The sequence below is a fragment of the Malaclemys terrapin genome, chromosome 3 (assembly GCF_027887155.1).
Source record: "Malaclemys terrapin pileata isolate rMalTer1 chromosome 3, rMalTer1.hap1, whole genome shotgun sequence".
Classification (NCBI taxonomy): Eukaryota; Metazoa; Chordata; order Testudines; family Emydidae; genus Malaclemys; species Malaclemys terrapin.
The window spans coordinates 142,743,264-142,763,353 of NC_071507.1; the positions used below are offsets into that span (position 1 = coordinate 142,743,264).

A 20,090-nucleotide genomic window follows, 5' to 3' on the forward strand; every position below is an offset into this window, starting at 1 on the left:
AAAGTGTACTAATACACTAATACCCATACATATAATTGCTCTCCCCATTCATCATTAACCCAAATAATTAAACTGAAAATTTTCTAAAAAAACCCAACTACTTTGATTATTAGTTTCAACCTGAAAGGACAGCAAAGGGTTCTTAAAAAATTTAACAAGAAAAAAAAAAAAGAGAAAATTCTGTGTCTGGCTGGCTTTAACGAGTCCTATGACCTGATTTCCCCCTCTGTCTCCCAAGCAGCCAGCCTATAGGTGTTCCTTAAGCACCTGTGTAAAAGGATTTACTAAAGTTGGCCCCTTGTTTACTGGTGAACAGGTAGTGCTCCTGCATCCTAGGACATTACCCTATGGAAACACTTTAAAATACAGTTGTTTTAGGATGTCAGTATCTTATTTGCTCTTAAATTCTTGTAGAAAGCAAGACAGTGTGACAGTGTAAGGGCTGAAACCCAGCAGAACTACTTATTTTGTTGAATGTTTGTGGAGGGCAGGATTACAGAGGGGCATGCATTGCTGTCTGCCACAATGAGGGATGGGAAGAAGTGGAGAAGCAGCTTGCTGAGGTGCACGTGGTCACAGTGTTCATTGTCTATGTGTAATTGGACAAAAAAGTGTAAGAAAAACATACTCGACTTCTGAGACAGTATGGGCTATAAATACTCAGTATCTCCTCACCGCCAGCTAGGTTACATACACAAAATCGGTTTACTTGATTTTGTGTGGCTGACAAAGATTTCACTTATTCACAAGTGGGATTGGTGAACACTTGCAAACTTTAAGGAAAGTTTCTAAATCATACTTAATATTCTAGGACTGACTCTTCTGTGTGACCTTGAAGAAATCAAACTGTTGCCTCTTAGATGACAAGTTATTAGTAATCCCAGAGATTTATAGGTACACAAACATGATTCCTACTGCCTCCTTAGTTAAAATGCATTATAGACCCATGACTAAGACACTGAAGTAAAGTTAAGAACTGACTTCTGTTCCTACCTCTGCTATTGGTTTGCTATGTGATTTTGGGCATGTGACTTCACTCTGTCCCTCAATATTCTCTTTTGTAATATGGGGATGATACTTCTTATCTTCATAAAGCACTTTGACAGCTATGGCTAAAAAGACCAATATAAGGGGCTAAATAATGTAATACATTATAATAAAACTAAGAGCACAGAAAAATCCTTCCCACTGTGCAAGAGCAGTAGAGTTAAGGAAGGTGCAGGAAGACACTGGGAAATAAATGCTTCTCCTGGGACTCGGAGTAGCAGATCACATACCATTTGTTTTGCACATATCTAGTTAGACATGTAGTTTTTCTTAATAAAACACACACGCTACTAACATGGATAGTGACATGTAATTTTTTAGCAGCAGCTCCTACAGCAATTCAACTCCACACCGGGATTTTTGCCAAACTTGAAAAAGGTCAACATACCAAATAGTGACACTTCACCTGCTGTTGAGATCAATAAAAGCTTTGGATTTTATGGCACGCAGACATGCTGCAGAAATATTTAAAGCCACCTTCATCTTCAGTCACCCAGATGTTGATATAAGCAGGATTTTTCATGAATGACTTGACTTTATCACTAGATTTGAAAACATGGCTCTTATATTGCATGTGAGGGTCCTCAGTGCACTTATTGGTCTCTTACCCAAGCGTACCCCCAAGGCAATAAGAAAGAATATTAAAAATAGCACCTGCTTCTTAGACAGTCAAGGAGTGAGCAGAAGAAGCCAGTCCTCCTGAAGCAGATCTTTTGCATGACAATCCAACTGTTCCTGTGCACATTCTAGATGAAGACTTGTTTAGGAGTTCACATCTTTTAACTTCCTGGTTGAAGTTTACATTTGATTCATCTTCACCTAAACAATTATTTGTACCATCATATCTCTCAATTTCATGGTAACTTAGTAAGTACAGATGTGCATTTGATTAATATTAGAAAGTCTATGACTTTCTTTGCAGCTAGCAGTAGTTATTAATGTGAGCTTGACCTTAAAGTTTAGCCACTATGACCTAAAAATTAATTTTCAGACTATTATTTTGCCTTAGAGACAACAGCACAAACTATGCATTCACCAGCTAATTTCCATCCTACAAAATACTTTTCAAGTGACGCTCATCCCCTCCCCCCCCCCCCCAACTACGTATTCTGCAAATAAGGGTTTGAGAAGCTGGAATACACTATTTGTAATATTTCATTACTCCCCTGATTAATCAGCTTCTTCAATTCAGTCACCATATGCATACGCCACTTTAATAAGATACAACATATACAGTTTCTAAATGCCATGGGCTAGAGATCCCTGCTGCATTAGAACGTGAGTAATCATAACTCTATGTAAGCATTCTGTCATCAGGGATCTTCTATTTCCAGGGCTTGGGACAGCATGTTACACAGTCGGGCTTGAAATGTCACCTACGCTGGTCACTGACCACTTGCTGGAAAGGATCTTTTTATACATAAGGTACAAGGGGAGTAGTTCTTGCCCCAAATCAGCCCTAGTTTAACACTGTTCTAAACTATTGATTTTTTCCCCTCAATAGCTGGACCAAGAAAATGTCAAATTTGGAAATAAAACCATTCACCCCCAGTGAAGCTCGCGGACAAAGCAGCCAAGTGTGCACTAATGGGACTCCCCACACACCCCATTTCCCCCCACGGGGATTTCTCGAGCCAAAAATCTAGCTGGCTCCTAACGGGAACAAAATGCAAACAAGGGGGAAAGTATCACAGGAAACAGTAACTGAGGCGGAATCCATGGAGCCAGCAGCCGGCCGACACCCGCTAACGGCTTGCAGGGCTGGCCGAGCGTGGCCCGAGGCTGCTGACAGGAGAATGATTAAGAAAGGGAAGCGGGTCGGTTTTCCCGGCTCCTCCCCCAGTCCCGTTTCCACTGGGCCACCTCCCCGACCCCCGCACACGCCACAGCAGTATCCGCCACCGCGACGGCCTCGCTCCCGCTACTTCGCGCCATAGCGAAGAATTTGCCCCCTGCGCCGGGCCCGTTGCCCAGGCGTCACCACGATCGCCCCGCTTCTCACTACAAGGGCCGGCCCGGCTGGCTAGGGGAACAGGCCGCTTCTCCCGCGCTAATCCGGCTCCCCGCCGCCGGGCTGAGCCGGCCGGCACCCCCCGCCCCTCCGCAGCCATCTTGAGGGCAGCCCAGGTCTCGTCCCGACTGCCGCGGTGGGGCCGGGGTGTTCGCGGCGGCGGCGTCGCGCAGTCAACCCGGCCCCGGGGCGGCAGGGCCCATCCACCCCTCGGGGCAGACCGGGGCCGAGGCCGTTCGACTCGATGCTCATTATCGGAGCTTTGCCATCCGCCTCCAGCGCGGCTGGGTCTTAACGCCCCGCCCACATCACCATGGCGCCGGCGCCCCGAACTTCACGCACGGCACGGACCCGACGCACGCTAGTGCAATCACGTGGTGGTGGAATCACGTGACAAAGAGCGGAAGTGGCGCTGCGACTCTCTCTCTTCCCCTCCCCACCCTGTGGGTTCGAGGGTCCCCGCGCTGGATGCGCCGCGCCCCTCCCCCGCTGTCGGCGATGGGGTGGGGGTGGGCGCGCGAGAGACTGAGGCAGCGCGCGCGGGGGCTGGAGGCGCTGCGGGAGGTCTGCCGCCAGTACCCGCTATTCTGCTGCATCCTGCTGGGACTCAGCGCGGCCACCCTCCTGCTGAACCGGTAACAGCCACCGCCTGGGCCCGCGTCCTTCCCTCTTGTTCCCCGCTGCCGCCCGCCCCCTTCCCAACAGCCGGCGGCTGCGGCGACCTCCGAGCGGCCGTTACTGGGGATGACGCGGAAGGGTGTCGGAGGGGGGCCCGGGTGAGGGAGCAGGGCCGACGCTCCCCTACTTGTTGGCCGGGGCCCGTGCGGGCTGTTTGTCTACGGCGGGGCCGTTCGGCCGGGAGCGGCGCTGGGGGCAGCTCTCCGGACCCGGCTGGGGAGGGCGGGGTCCCGGCTTCCTCTGTCCCACGGGCTGCGCTGACGGGAGCTCGCCCGAGAACAGCGACAGGCGCCCCACCGAGGTAACTGCGTGGCGCTGTCAGCCCGGTTGCTGTGGCCGGGGGCGGGGCGAGGCCGTGACTGCTCAGCCCTCCCCCGGTACCCGCGGTCGGGACTAGCTGCCCTGACACAGCTCAGGCACGTTGGGAAGCGGGGAAAATGAGGACTTAGTTCAGATCGTTTCCAGTTTATCTCCTTGACTTTAGAGGAGAGGCGGCAAACAGCATCCGCTCCTCTCCTCCTCTTAGTCCGCCCCTCTCCCAGAGGCAACGTATTAGCAGCTAGCAATTCAAGGAAAAGTTTGTAGTGAGGGGTCAAACTGTGTGGGGGAGAGGGAGACAGAAAGCGACAACCTCTGCTTTTACCCTTCCATGACCCCACGCTTGCTTCACATGCCCATTCATACTCGTGTCAGCCAGGAGGGGGATCTTCCTTTTTCTTGACCTATCCTGTGAATAAATAACTTTGGGGGTCAATATCAGTGAGTTGTTATAGTGCTCCCAGCGTGTGATTGCATAGTCTCTCTGTTTTTTGGTCGTTCTCCTTTCTTACCTCAATCTCCAGAGTGTGTGCATTACAATCCAGAATAGCAGCAATATACCCATCCCCAAATTATTAAACATAAATTGTATATGGTATGAGCAACAGTTATTTCTAAAGTAAGGAGTACAGACTTAATAAAGTCCTGGTGCTGATTCTGTGCTGGGCAGGGCTTTGGAGCTGTGCTCCGGCTCCGCTCCAGCTCCAGGCAAAAACCTGCAGCTCCACTGCTCTGGAGCTGCTCCGGGCTCTGCTCCAAAGCCCTGCAGGGCACACATGCTTACTTTTTGCCCTGAGGCATTTTCAGTGTGAGACTTACTGATAAAACTAGACCTACTGGGAGACTTAGGCCTTATCTACACTGCCACTTTACAGCACTGCAACTTTCTCACTCAGGGGTGTGAAAAAATACTCCCTCCCCCCCAGCGCTGCAAATTTCAGCGCCGTAAAGTGGCAGTGTAGATAGTGCACCAGTGCTGGTGCCGCGACTACACAGCCACATTAAAGTGCTGCCACGGCTGCACTTTAATGTTGCTAGTGAAGACGTGCCCTTAGAGGAGGGTGCTAGTTTAGGTTTCTTAAAATTTAACAAAAAGTTCCTGGACAGAAAAACATTTATCCGCTACATCGAGCACAGCTCTACAAGAGGTCATTATGATACTGACTAAAAAGCATCCATTACTATACTCCTACTTGTTTACATTTATTTTAAACAATTCCCATAGAGCATCAAAGGTAGAGAGTGCTGTGTCCCTATACAAAATTAGTATTCAGACTCGCCATTTGTCATAGTAGGGTTAAAAATTCATATTTTAATGCTTAAAAGATACTATTAAGTAAATGTAAAATATTATATTAACTTATTGGATTGTCAGTCAGTATCAGAACAGGAAGATATTAGGTGTGGTCTAGTCTGAACATAGATCGGCAGGCCAGTACCCACCCCTCAGAGGTGTTGTGGGGCTTAGTTATATTTGTAATATGCTTTGAAATAATGTACTATATTAGTATTGCTGTTTTATTATTCCTGTCTGTGGATGAGTTCACCTTAGATTTACGTAACTGGCAGCTCCAATCATTGAGATAAGACTCTGTTCATGAACACACAAAGCAGTGGTTCTCAAACTTTTTGTATTGGTGACCTCTTTCACACAGCAAGCCTCTGAGTGCAACATCCCCCCTCTCCCAGTGGCTGTCTGTGACCCCATGTGGGGCTGACAGCTCACAACCCCCATGTAACCACTTCTTGACCTCCTGACCTGTTGCGACTCCCAGTTTGAGAACTCCTGAGATAGAACTAGGTGTAATTTCTGGTAGAGTAGTCACTAAAAGAAATACTTGTGTTCATATTATGTTCTGAAAAATTCTGCTGTAAACATACCATATGGTATTGTCTACCTTGTTATACAGATTTCTTTTTCTCTCTTTGTTTACAAGGTATCTTCACATTTTAATGATCTTCTGGTCATTTGTTGCTGGCGTTGTCACATTCTACTGCTCATTAGGACCAGATTCTCTCTTGCCAAATATTCTTTTTACAATAAAATATAAACCCAAGGTAAATTTAATTTTTTCTTTGTAGTATTTGTTTAATTTTTCTCCATTTATTTTGTAGCAATATGTACAAACAGTAATTTTAGAAAAATGTTATGCTCTATTAATGTAACAGTGGTGAATGCAGTTGATATTAACTTGTAACTTCCTATAATGTACAGTCCTCAGATACAAATGAAGGCTTTAATCTTGCAAATATTTGGGTTGAACCCAGTGGAACTATTTACATGTGTAAAGTTAAGTGTGTTTGCAGGATTAGGGCCTTATTACTTAAGGGCTTGAAATATGCAGTCGTCAGTGTTGGCAATTCAACTGCTGCCTGTATAATGCTTTTAGAGTGTCTGTAGTAGTTGAATTTTTTTTTAATCCTGAGCCTGCATGATAACATGATGCTTGTAAAAGAGATGCATTTCCTTTGACAAAATGAATTCGGAATATATCTTACTGGCCATACTCAGCCTCCTTTACATGAATTTGAAAGTTTCAAAAAAAGAAATGTCAATTCTAAATCATCTTTCTGCTGAATTTAGTACAATGTTTTATGTTGATAGGTTAGTTTTAATCTGTAAGTTATTTTCTTAAATTCAGTTGCTTCCATTTGGTACTTTACTAACTTAATTATCTTTGTATTCACCTCCCGCCCCCACACACACAAAAGAAAAAAATCAAGCAATCTATGATATTTTGTGCAATTTAGTTTTAATTTAATCACATACAGCAAAAACAAATTGGCTAATGCATAAGTGCATTGAGAGAGAGGATTTTGAAAAACTGAGACTTCTTAAATACTTTGTCTTTCTTAGCAATTAGAACTGCAGGAGCTCTTTCCCCAAGGTCACAGCTGTGCTGTATGTGGGAATGTCAAATGCAAAAGGCATAGGTAAGTTAAATATTTGGCATTTCTTATCATAACAGTTCTTACATTTTGTACTTTGGGGTGAGAGAACCTTCTATTAAATGTTGTATTCTCTCTCTTGGTTTCTTACAGACCTGCATTGCTTCTGGAAAACTACCAGCCATGGTTGGATCTACAAGTGTCTTCCAAGGTTGATGCCTCTCTCTCAGAGGTATCTTATTTAATCATCAATTAATGTTAATTATTTGACATGATTTCAGTGCATTGAAATCCAAAACTACTAACGTTTTGTCATTCAGATCCCTCCTTAAAACTCATCATTACTTTTGGACATCAGAAGTGAGTCCATCACACTTTGTACACCTCTGCCCCGATATAATGCTGTCCTTGGGAGCCAAAAAAATCTTACTGTGTTATTGGTGAAACCGTGTTATATCGAACTTGCTTTGAGCCTCCAGAGCGCGCAGCCCCGCTCCCCCGGAGCGCTGCTTAACTGCGTTGTATCCGAATTCGTGTTATATTGGGTCACGTTACCTCATGGTAGAGGTGTATGTATTAAAAAATATGAAATCAAGGAGGAATAGAGAGATTATATTATTGCTATATTTTGCATAGATGCAACTGCTTCTGGAATATTGTGTCCCATTTTGGTGTCCACAATTCAAAACGGATGTTGAAAAATTGGAGAGTTTAGAGAAAAGCCATGAGAATGATTAAAGGACTGGAAATCATGCATCATAATGAGACCCTCAGGGAGCTCAATCGGCTTATCTTGTCAGAAAGAGAGTGTGTGACAGTCCCCTGGTGTTATCTGGACTGGTGATCTGCTAGGTCACTCCAGTCCTCGACTCAGGGAGGCAGCCTTACCCTGCTCTGCTGTGAGAACCCCCACTCCAGGGCTGTTCACACACAGCCTCTATAGCATGTAAGCTGCTCGCAGCTAAGTGAATGAGCACTTTTGGCCAGTCGCTTGGATTGTGCAACCGAATGACACTAGCCAATATCTCCAGTCAGACACAACCCTAGGAACCTCCATCTTGCAGTGTCCGGTTATGCCCGCTTCAAGCTTATGAGTTCGTCAGTTTAAGAAAGAAATTAATATGTACCAGGCTTGTTATCCCAAGGGGCCTCTCAGACACACTTCAAACCAAACGCCCTTCTTCAGATAGAATAAACAAATTTATTAACTACAAAAGAGAGATTTTAAGTGATTATAAGTCAAAGCACAAGAAGTCAGATTTGGTCAAATGAAATAAAAGCAAAACACATTCTAAGCTGATCTTAACACTTTCAGTGTCCTTACAAACTTAGATGTTTCTCACCACAGGCTGGCTGGTTGTCCTTCAGCCAGGCTCTCCCCTTTTGATCAGCACTCAGTCGCTTGGTGGGGGTGTCTGTAGATGGAAGAGAGAAGAGCATGGCAAACATCTTTCCCTTTTATCATGTTCTTTCTTCCCTCTTAGCTTTGTCCCCCTCCCTTTCGGAGTCAGGTGAGGATTACCTCATCATAGTGCCAAACTGACCAAGGGAAGGGGGGTGACTTGCTCGAGAGTCCAGCAGATCCTTTGTTGCTGCCTAGACCGGTGTCCTTTGTTCCTGTGAGGTTGGGCTGGGTTTGTCCCATACATGCCCTGATGATGCCCCTCTATTCCTGGAGAGTTTTGCCTGGGCTTGTTTTAAGCCACGAGGACACGTTTTCAGCCTCATAACTATATACATGAAATTACAACCTATAACATTACTATAACAATGCTCAGTGTATCATGAGCCTTCCGAAGACACCTGGCATGACAAACTTTGCATTAGATACCACACAATCATATTATAAGGATGAACATGGGGGGGTGCGGGGTGTTCCCCTGAGATACAGAGTGTCACAGGGTGAAGGTGTGACTTGTTCACAGACTATAAGTACTTAGATGGGGAACAGAAATTTTATTATAAAAGGGTCTTCAATCTAAGAGACAGGGGTATAATAAGAGCCAGTGGCTGGAAGTTAAAGCTAGAGAAATTGACTTGAAATAAGGCACAGATTTTTAAATGAGTGTGATTAACCACTGGAATAATTTACCAAGGGTTGTGGTGGATTCTCTATCACTGTCATTTATAAAATCTAGATGTGCTCTACTTCAAACTGAAATGAATTCAGGGAAATCTTATGGCCTGTGTTGTACAGGAACAGGAAGTCAGACTAGATGATCACAATAGTGTCTTGGGGCCTTATCTATGAAAATGAGTGCATACTGAAACTGAGGCTCCAAGATAGGTCCAGGACTGTCATTACAATACTACCAATACTAAATAATAAAATATTGTCCTTTGTTATCCATTGTTCTTTCCAGTGTACTGTTATGCACTCTATTGTGACCTAAATTTAGATTAAGTTCTCTAAGATGGGGACATTTGTTTATGAGAAGGAGCCAGCATGTTTTTTGGGTTCTTTAAAATAATAAATAATACCAATAATTAAGATGTGCTATGATTACCCGAAGAAGTTATTTATTACCTATCGCCTAGAGTTATTTCCTTCCTAAATGTGAGTGCATATTTAAAAAAATAAAATACTGCACTTTCTTACGCAATAGCTGACTTTTTTACAGCATCTTGACAATGCACAGTGCATATTTTGAGAGCAGAATGGGTTGAAGAGCTCTGATTAGCAAACATATTAGTACTTGTAGTTCAATTCCATCAAGAGATTAACATATGTAGAATCTTTATTAAGAAGTACATCTTTTTGGAAATAAACACAGTGAGAATATCTTTTTGGAAATAAACACAGTGAGGATGGTGGTGTATGGTATTCAGAGTTGCTGTTTGTATGGCAGTATTACAGCCCACGTGCCTTAGAGAATCATGAAACTGAATTACAGCCCTCACTACTCCAGTTAAGTGTGAGAGAAGACAGAATGGAGAAGACTTGGTGCTGGAGTGGGGCATGATTTTCCATGTTTCTATTGCAAACTCTGGGTTATAGAATGATGCTGCAACTCATGTAAATTGCGTGAAATCTGCTGTCCCATTCATCTTGGTCTGAGTTCAAGATGTGATCTGTAATATAGTTTTAAATGTCACAAATTGCATAAAATGAATCTGACTGAAAAATTACTTAAAAATTACTTGAAATATCTACCAATATATTTACAGCATAGGTTTACTTAGCTCTTGATCAATGCACTTGTAAGACTTTGTGGCATAAACCATGCCAATGTGTCATTGTGAAAGAGCTAATCAGAGATGTCTGTAGCCAGCATCACAAAAGAAAATGGCATTCCTGGTTCAGAACTCCTATCATTACAAATTTATCATTAGTTCTTTGTTTTTTTGTGTGTGTTTAATTCTTGGTTCCATGCCCTTAAAGAAGAGACCTAAGGAATAATGTTTTACTTTCTTGGACAGGAGGGGAGGTATGGTTCTTTCACCTGTCAGTTCAATTCATCCCTCCGTCAGTTTGATTGATAAGCACTCTATAAACCATCATATTGTCTAGCATGGTCAGACTGGGCCCCTGAGGCAATCCAAAACGCAGCAGTGGCATGGCTGGGTATGTTCTCTATCACCTGGGATCAGTTGCTCTTCTCAGAGGCAAATATCATCTTGGCCATCCGATCACTGCTTTCAAATTCTCTCCTATTGATTGCACATTAACTTTCCAAGGTCTCGCTTTCTTTCAGTCGATCCCCAGGCTCACTGCTCTGGCTTGCTATTGAGTGCTTCATCTCTAGACCTATACTCTTCCTCTTCCTGGCAGCTTTGGTCCCTTCTTTGGAGGCCAACATAGAGCATTTGACTGTATGGCTTTCAGCCTTGCAGTGTTTGCTTAGAAATACGTTCCGCCTCTTCTTTCCTCCAGAGGTCTTCCCCCTTCCTTTTTTTTTTTTTTAAAACATTCTTCTCTAGCCAGTGCATTTTGTTTCCCCACCTTTAATCTCTTATCATTTTAGAGTTATAATGTACATGTTTAGTGAAGTTAGAAAAGATGTTTGTGTATCTTTTTCTTTCAGCTCTTCTAACAAGTATGTAGAATAAATAGATCCCTTATTTTGTAATGTGATTGTCTTTGTTCTACACAGGTGCTTGAACTGGTGCTGGAAAATTTTGTTTATCCATGGTACAGGTATGAGTTTTCCACAAATATTACTTTTTCTTCTAATAATGACCCCTCATTCAAAACAGTATAGTGGAAACAGTCCTTTACAAAATACATATTTAGTTTTTGTGTTAAAAATTATAAAATACAAAGATTTTTTTTTTCTTTCTCAGTTTAACAGTTTATCACCTTACTTTTTGTATCTTATTAGTTAAGTAGAGTGGATCAATTTGTTCTAAATTACAAATTTCACAAAAATCTTTAATATTTTAATTGAAACTATAAAAACACTTTGTATCTTGGTGAGGCTTTCCTAGAAAAAGACACATTTTTGCTGCAACCATGATAAGAGGTTCAAAAACTGTAAGAACTTTCAAAATCCTCTTTTATGAGTTATGATTCTAAACCGGGGTGGCCAGCCTGTGGCTCCGGAGCCATATGCGGCTCTTCAAAAGTTAATATGCGGCTCCTTGTATAGACACTGACTCCGGGGCTGGAACTACAGGTGCCAACTTTCCAATGTGCCAGGCTGGGGGGCTCACTGCTCCAATCCCTGGCTCTGCCACAGGTCCTGCCCCCACTCAACCCCTTCCCACCCCCTCCCCTGAGCCTGCCCTACCCTCGCTCCTCCCCCACCCCCCCAGAGCCTCCTGCATGCCACGAAACAGCTGATTGGGAGGGCTGTCGGTGGCCGGGAGGCGCTGGGAGTGTGGGAGCTGATGTGGGGCTGCTGACATATTACTGTGGCTCTTTGGCAATGTACATTGGTAAATTCTGGCTCCTTCTCAGGCTCAGGTTGGCCACCCCTGTTCTAAACTATAACTGTTCCTCTGACCCTGTATTTCATGTAGTGTCTTAATCTAAAAATAAACTCTTTTATCCTTTTTAAAAAAAAAAAAAAGATAAGGAAAATACATTCAAGATATGAGCTAAGGCTTTGACCCTGCAAAGATTCTACACATGCTAAATTTTAAGACTGTGAATAGTTCTGTTGAACTCAGATGAGACTATTCACATACTTAAAGTTAAGCATGAGTGTGAATAAGCCTTTGCAAGACTGGGGCCTGTATGGGTTTCTTGTGTGTTGTGTTTTTTTTTTTTGTTTTTTTTTGTAACTTAAAGGTATATTACTCTAAGCACTTTGAAGGAAAATAACTTAAATACACCTCTACCCCAATATAACACGACCTGATATAACACGAATTCGGATATAACTCAGTAAAGCAGTGCTCCGGGAGGGCGGGGTTGCTCACTCTGGCGGATCAAGTTCGATATAACATGGTTTCACCTATAACACGGTAAGATTTTTTGGCTCCCGAGGACAGCGTTATATCGGGGTAGAGGTGTAGTTCAGTTCTTGGTGTATATTAATGCCATGATATAAGATTATTTTAATTTCTAAAACAAATAAGACACTGGATTTCACCTAATTCAACTCTGAATTTGACTTTCCCCTTCTTAAAGGTGATGTTCATTAAAAGAATCAGTCAACTACTCTTACCTTCTATTTTACATTATCTGTCTTACCCACTGGAAGTTCAGATTTTTTTTACAGGCATTCTATTTATCCAATTTATTTTTAAATATGATTGAAATCTATATGTCTCTATTTAGTTATGCCTTTGCTTTGTATCAATATCGGTTTGAATATACTTAACAAAGCTATACTTATCTGCAGGACAGCAGAGGGAGCTCGAACACTGTGTTGTACATCACCAAAATGGATAACCTTTGGGTGTTCATTAGCTGAGTAAACTTTAAAGTATATGAATCCAGAGGACATTTTGCGGAGCTCCTTTTAAATAAAATAAAATTTAAGGAGGCCATATAGGTGGCTGTGTTTAATATTTTATAATTTAAAATTGGTGGAGAATCTATGGGCACTGTATCTTTTATGTTACTTCAGACTGATGGAGAGAACTTAGATTCAAGATATTACATTTAAGAATCACAAGGTCCAAAAAAAGTTCTCTTATGTGCTTGTATTGTGCTTTGCACAGTGGGGTCCTGGTCATAACTGGGTCCTCTGAACACCTTAGCATAGTGATAATAAAAAGCAGTGAACTAGCACTTCGAGGTGGGGGAAATTTTCTGAAGTTATGGCTTATTGCCTAAAGTCTTGGGGCAATATACAACATTGGAGAATTATTTTTACTTAAGGGCAAATCTTCTTAGTATGTTAGACTGTCATTAGGGCAGAATTTGTCTAATGTTCTAGGATTTTTTTTTCTTTTCCTGTTCCACTCTTCCATCCCTTCTCTCTGTTTGCATCTTTGGGGAAATCCATTTCTCCCAAACAGGAAAATGAGGCCCTCAGCAGACACAGCTTTGTAGGAAGGGGCAGATTTCAATGATGGGACAGGTTTGGGATCTCTTTCTGTCCCAGACTAGAGCAGCTGGACAAGAGTTTAGGGTGGGAGAGGACTCTGGGATGACATCTTCCTCTCGGGGAAAGGAGCACAGACTTCCTTGACACCAGCTAGGCCCTTTTAGGCAGGAAAAATGGGAACTGGGCACAAGAGGATTTTTTTCCTTGGCCCCACCAGCTGCTGTCACCTTCTACCATCATGCATATTTTGTATCTCAGAGCTCTAACATGCTATTGCCTACTTGGGAGGGCAATAGGATTATCTACTTTTGGTCAATTTTTAACAAATGAAATTTAAAAAGAAATGCTGTATTATAGGTAACATGCATATTGTATTATAGTTAGAGCTAGTCAAAAACTTTCTGATGGGAAAACTGTTTTGTCAGAAAATGCTGATTGCACACAATCAAAATGTTTTCTCGGAATGTACCAATTTCATCTAATTTTTTGCAGGAAATTATCAGAACTATACTATAATATATAAAAGTAGAAACATTTTGACCATTTTGTCAAAACAAAACATTTTGAAATTTCAGACTTTCTCATTGGATAGAAATGCAAAATTTCAACCAGCTCTACTGATAATATTGAACACTTACTGCATTTTTCATCATAAAGCTTTGCAAACATTAATTTAGGCTCACTCCGTCCCACCTAACTGGGTAACTGTTTTTTCTTTTTAAATAAACACATGGGGAAAGTGAATTAGAGGTTATTTGCTCAAAGTCATGCAGTTAGTCAATATTAGAACAGGAACTTAACATAATTCCTGGCTGTTAGTCTTATGCTCTGACCATGCCTCTCAAGTCACAGCTAATTAGAAGTGCAAATATATCTACTATATTTAGGTGTCCACATGTTTTTATGCTTGAATAGAGGACCAGTCACCAGCTGGCCCTGCCCAGTTTTTGTGCTTTCATTTAGGTTGGAGATAATTCTTATGCTTTCAAGTGCCACCTTTTAATGTTTTTATTCTTTCTTTTATAAATGTCAAATGTGACCTGGATGGGTTAAAGTTCAAACTAAATATTTTCCTTGGTTCACTCATCATGATTTGTTTTAAAACTTTGCAGGGATGTAACTGATGATGAGTCCTTCGTAGATGAGCTGAGAGTAACATTGAGGTTTTTTGCATCTGTATTAATTCGCAGAATTCACAAGGTAAAAATGGCTTGGAGAGAGAACGTGATTTTATATGTAAGAAGTGATATCTAATGCCAAAGTAAATCTTCTTGCTTTAATTATGTTACCAAAAGAAACATATTGTACTTTCTATATAGAATTACATTTGACAGTTTCTTCCTCTTTATGCCTGCTTCCTTTCTCTGAAACTTATCTCCCATGGTACTCTTGGCCACAGCCCAATCCTATGGAATCCTTGCAAATGAAAGTCTTTGTTCCCGCTGTTTTAGTAATGCTTGGCGCAAGACTATCTTCTATGTTGCATTGGCTGTTTCTAAGGTGATTTCATTTTAAGGAAGTAGAGAGAATTACTAGATATTGAGGAGCTGTAGTCCCTGTAGCTACTACCTGATTCGCCTTCTGTGCTTAGGTTCTTTGAAGATATTTTTATACTTGTTAAGAGGATAACTGCTTCAAATAGCTCACTCTAAGAATCCCGGTAGGTGTGACTTGTGTGCAGAAGGGACTATGCTAACTTGGAGTCATGATATGTTATAAGTGTTAAGTAAAATTGAGTGATGGGGGTATGTTGCCGAACAAAGACCAATGAGCACATACCGTATGTTGGTGGGTGCACAGCAACACAGAGGCTTGGACTTCCATATGGAAGCTCCACCTGAACTGCCCATTCAGAACTTTTTTTTTTTTTTTTTTTTTTTTTTAATTTGAATGATCATCAGTTGGCTTCTGAGGAGAGGGAGCAGGATCACAGAGCAGGTGGGAGAGCTGGTCTGCAATCAGGAAGGGAAGTATTGCCAGGCTTTTATAAGATCAGGTTTTCCTTGTGGGAATAAGAAGTGGAGGTATTACCAGATACGATCTTTCTTTTGTATTTAACCACAGTAAACGTTTAGTGGATTTAAAAAACAACCAGATTTTGGCATTGGAATACATTAGTGGGGTTTTGAAGAGATCTGAAGGGCTCTTGAAATAGAAATATAAAAAAATCCAGCATTTCCCAGTGTTCACAGGCAAGTGTCCCGAGAGGAAGATCATAGGGGTAAAAGGGCTGTACTGGTGACTCAGACACCAGTTTCGAACAACATGTTTGTCCAGGAAGGGGAATGTCGTGGCAACTTGTACGTGAATTTAGTTCCTGTGAAAAGTTTGGACTGACCACCCTCTGTCCTTTACGGAGGTACTGTATATGCAATGGAAACTTCCTGATGTTCTCTGGTAATGTGCCTCAAGCGCATTTTGCAGGAACTACCTCTAAGTACCTCTTGTTGTTGTAGGCAGAATAGGAGTTAGAAGCTAGCTCAGTTTCCATGCCCATTCAATGCTGGCCCCTCTGCTGACACAGCTACCCAAGGGTGTTGTTCCACCTCAGTAACAACTATTAATACGTTTTATTTCCTGAACTACAAGATATACACACATGCTATGTAGCTGATGAACAACCTGACTCAATCCTAGTTGAATATCAGATCTGGATGTCTTGCTTGTTAACATACTTATGGTACTGCAGATGGTTTAAAAGTTAAGATGGGGAAAGACAATCAGCAAATGCTCTTTGTATTGTAAGCATAAAGGTTTGTAAATGAAGCAGATGTTTCAAAATGGAAATGTAGCATAAGTCTTAAAATTTACGTTATAATTTTAATTCATGTAACTTGAGTTATTATTTGACTTGATCTATTGCTATCATACATGAAAAGATAAAATATGATAGTGATAATACCATATTATACAGGTAGCTGAAGGTTACATGTGAACTGAAATAATCTAGCATATAACATCTTTTAAACATGTCCTGTGTGAATTAGAATAATAAAGATTATCCAAATTCCTCCACCTTTCTTGTCAGGAGCAAAATATTTATAATATTTTTCAGTCAGGCTTGGCTGAGAGCAAAAATGTATTTAATCTTTTGTGGCATGTAAGCTGTGTAAGTGTTAGATGCTGTGTGGAGAATTGAAGAAGCTTAGAGTACGTCTACACTAGCACTTTTGTCCATAAAACTTTTGTCAGTTGGGGTGTGAAAAAAACACCCCCCTGACCAACATAAGTTTCACTGATAGAAGTGCTGGTGTGGACAGCGCTATGTCGGCAGGAGACACTGTCCCGCTGACATAGCTACTGGCACTTGGTGGTTTAATTATGCCAACTGGAGACCTCTTTCCTGTTGGCAAAGAGTGGTTAGACAGGAGATCTTACAGTGGCGCAGCAGTATAGCTGTCCCACTGTAAGGTCTCTAGTGTAGACATACCCTTAGTAGGTACTGGAGTTTAATCAAAACACATTCCCCTTTATACATTTTTAGTTTATAAATTTTGTATTAAGATTGTATCTGATGTAATATTAAACTTATTTTCTGTGTTTATTGTGCAAAGTTTTGTAAATAACGCAAATTTAGACATCATGATAGCTTGAGCTGTATGAATTATACAGGAGAGATAGGGTTTGTGGGTGAGTGAGATGACAGAATACTAGGTCTTGGAGCTCACAAAAATGTAATTCAGAGTGACAAGGTGAGTGAGGTAATGTTTTATTGTACCAACTTCTGTTGGTCAGAGACACATGCTTTTGAGCCACACAGAGCTCTTCTTCAGGTCTGGGAAAAGTACTCACAGCATCACAGCAAAATGCAAGATGGAACAGATTGTTTAGTTAGCACATATTGTAAGGGACTGTTCAAGATAGAATGGCCTGTTAAAAAAATCTGTGCAATCACAGGACAAAAAGAGCCATATAGTCCCTGAAATCTAACTACCAGACAAAAGAGGCACCACTGTAGTCCTCAACTGTGATGACTGAGTTAACGAGGCCAACCAACAGCACTCTGACACCACCTACTATAAAGAACTCAAAAACAACCCCACACCACAATTTATCCAGGAATTGAAGGATGATATCCAATCCTTCCTCAAACAACTCAGAGAAACTTTAGAAACTCCTCCCCCATGAAACCACCCCAGTGCCCTTCTACATGCTTCCCAAGATACACAAACAAGGGATCCTAGGCAGACCCATCATATAGGATCACGGCACTCTTACTGAAAGTATATCAAGACTCTTAGAAACCATCCTCAAACCACACAAAGGGCCAGTTTTCTCCAGGACACAACTGATTTTTCCTCCATAAACTCTGCAATATTAACAACCTTCCTCAGAACACCATCCTTACCACTGTGGATGTCATTTCTTGTACACCATCATCCCTCACAGTGACACATAGCTTCCTGCCTCAAATACTTTCCAGACAATGGACAACCCTCAGATATTCACCCCAAACACGTCACCAAATCCATCCATTTCATTCTCACCCATAACAGTTTGAAGTTCAGCAACAAACATTTTGTCAAAACCATGGAAACAGCCATGAGTACTAGGGTGTCTCCACAATATGCCAGACTCATGGTGGGCCAACTTGAAGAATTTCTGGAAAAATACCTGAGATATGTTGATGATATTTTCATCCTCTGGACAGACAGCTTAAACTCACTCATAGATTTCCACCACAACTTCAGCAACCACCACCTGTCCATTGAAGGCTCTCTGGAACACTCCCACACTAGCATCAACTTTCTGAACATAACAGTCAGTTTCAGCAATAGAACCCTACAGACAACCATATCCAAGAAAACCCCCATGGATCACCATACCTACCTTCATAGATCCAGTAACCATCCCAAACAGCAAGAAAACTGTTTAGCTACAGCCAGGCACTCAGATACCACAGAATATGCTCCAAGGAGAAAGTCCAGGTTATACACCTTAACACACTTAAAACTGCTTACACTGAATGAGGACACTCCACCAGAGAAGTAGATTACATCATAGAACAGGCCACTGAAATAGTGAAAGAGAACCTGCTTCAATACAGAAATAAAACCCCCTCTGACCATTCACCCCTAGCCATCACATACCATACAGGGTACCATCAAATTACAACAACCCATTCTCAATGGGGACCCTATCCTGAAATAAATTTTTCTTGAACCCTCTCTGTTGGTCTTCAAACAACCACCCCCCATCTTCTCCAAGCTAATCAACAAAAGCAAGCTCCGCACAGACCAGGACACACCAACTCAAAGTGGCACCAGACCCTGCCACAACATTGGATGTGAAACCTACAGACATCTCCTCTGCTGCAGTGATCAGCATCCCCCACAACACACCTTTCAGGATCCATGTCTGTCACAATGTGTGGTGTACCTCATCCAGTGCACTAAATGCCCAAATAACAACTATGTGAGTTAAACCAGATACAGTAATCACTATGCTTTTGAAAGAACTTACTCAGGAAAATGATAAAGAACAAAAACACCCTCTAACCTGTGGGTGAAAACTTTTCACAAAGCGATCACTCAATATCTGACCTCTCAGTCTTCATCCTTAAAGGAAACCTGCACAACACTTTCAAAAGATGAGCCTCGGAGCTTAAATTCGTTACTATGCTAGACACTAAAAATCATGGACTAAACAGAGAGACTGGATTTATGGTTTATTACAACAATCTGCAACCCACTAGCCTGCTCTTTGTCCTATGACTGTAGAGGTGTTAATGGGACACTCTACCTTGAATGGTCCGTTACAATATATGTTACAGACTTATGCTAAACAGTCTGTTCCACCTTGCATTTTGCTGTGATGCTGGGAGTACCTTTCCCAGACCTGAAGAGGAGCTCTGTGTGGCTCGAGAGTTTGTCTCTCTCTCCAACAGTTGCTCCAATAAAACATATTACCTCATCCACTTTATCTCTCTAATCTCCTGGGACTGACAGGGCTACAACTTCACTGTATGTAATTCAGAGTGAGAATTTACATATATGGAAGCGGACAGACTGGAGTGTGGTTTTGTGATGTGTAGATCACTAAATGTACTGGGTTTAGAAACTGACTTGGTAAGCAACTTACAAAGAAAATTGTCAAATTCCTTCCTGTAGCAATCCACTTTGAATGCCTCAAAAGCCAGATGAAAATGATCAGTGACATAGAACTCATTTTCTTCTTGGAAGGTTTCAGGTGTGCTGTAATGCTTCTTGTAGACTTATTTTGTGGGGAAGGAGGGAGAATTCAATACACTGTGACAGGTGGAAGATTTACATTGCTTTTCTCAGGCCTTGTTTACACTACACGGTTATATCAACAAAACCGTGGAGGTGTACATACTGAAATGCTCCTGCCGATGTAACTCACCTGCTATGCCAACATAATAAAACCAACTTGACAAGTAGCATAGAGCTTTTTGTGATGTAGTGTCAGTGTAGATGCCTCACTTGGTTATGTCGCCCTAATTGGCTTCCAGGAAGTGTCCCGCAATGCCCATCATGACCGCTCTGGTCAGTAGTTTGAACCCTGAAGTTACATAGGTATGTGCCCCTCCCTGTTTAAAGGCTTGGGAATTTTTGAAATTCCTCTTCCTGTTTGCTCGGTACAGTTGACACAGCATCTTCCCAGCTGATCATGCCGGGTTTACCCAGCAGATGTTCTCCCACATGGACCACACTGGAGCTGTTTGATCTGCTGAGTATATATAGAGG

The 20,090-nt window shown here is 42.0% G+C and overlaps 1 protein-coding gene across 2 annotated transcripts in view; it reads left to right on the forward strand.

Annotated features, from left to right (window-relative positions):
- Positions 1–3,459: 3,459 nt before the first annotated feature.
- The window catches only part of SNX14 (sorting nexin 14), an 82,915-nt gene continuing 66,284 nt past the window's right edge, over positions 3,460–20,090 (forward strand). For both annotated transcript variants that reach the window (XM_054022550.1, XM_054022551.1), the window contains exons 1-6: positions 3,460–3,693; positions 5,992–6,112; positions 6,912–6,988; positions 7,097–7,175; positions 11,038–11,081; positions 14,496–14,583. In XM_054022550.1, the coding sequence (XP_053878525.1) occupies positions 3,527–3,693; positions 5,992–6,112; positions 6,912–6,988; positions 7,097–7,175; positions 11,038–11,081; positions 14,496–14,583 (576 nt within the window). In that variant the 5' untranslated portion in view covers positions 3,460–3,526. The remainder of the gene's footprint in view (positions 3,694–5,991; positions 6,113–6,911; positions 6,989–7,096; positions 7,176–11,037; positions 11,082–14,495; positions 14,584–20,090) is intronic.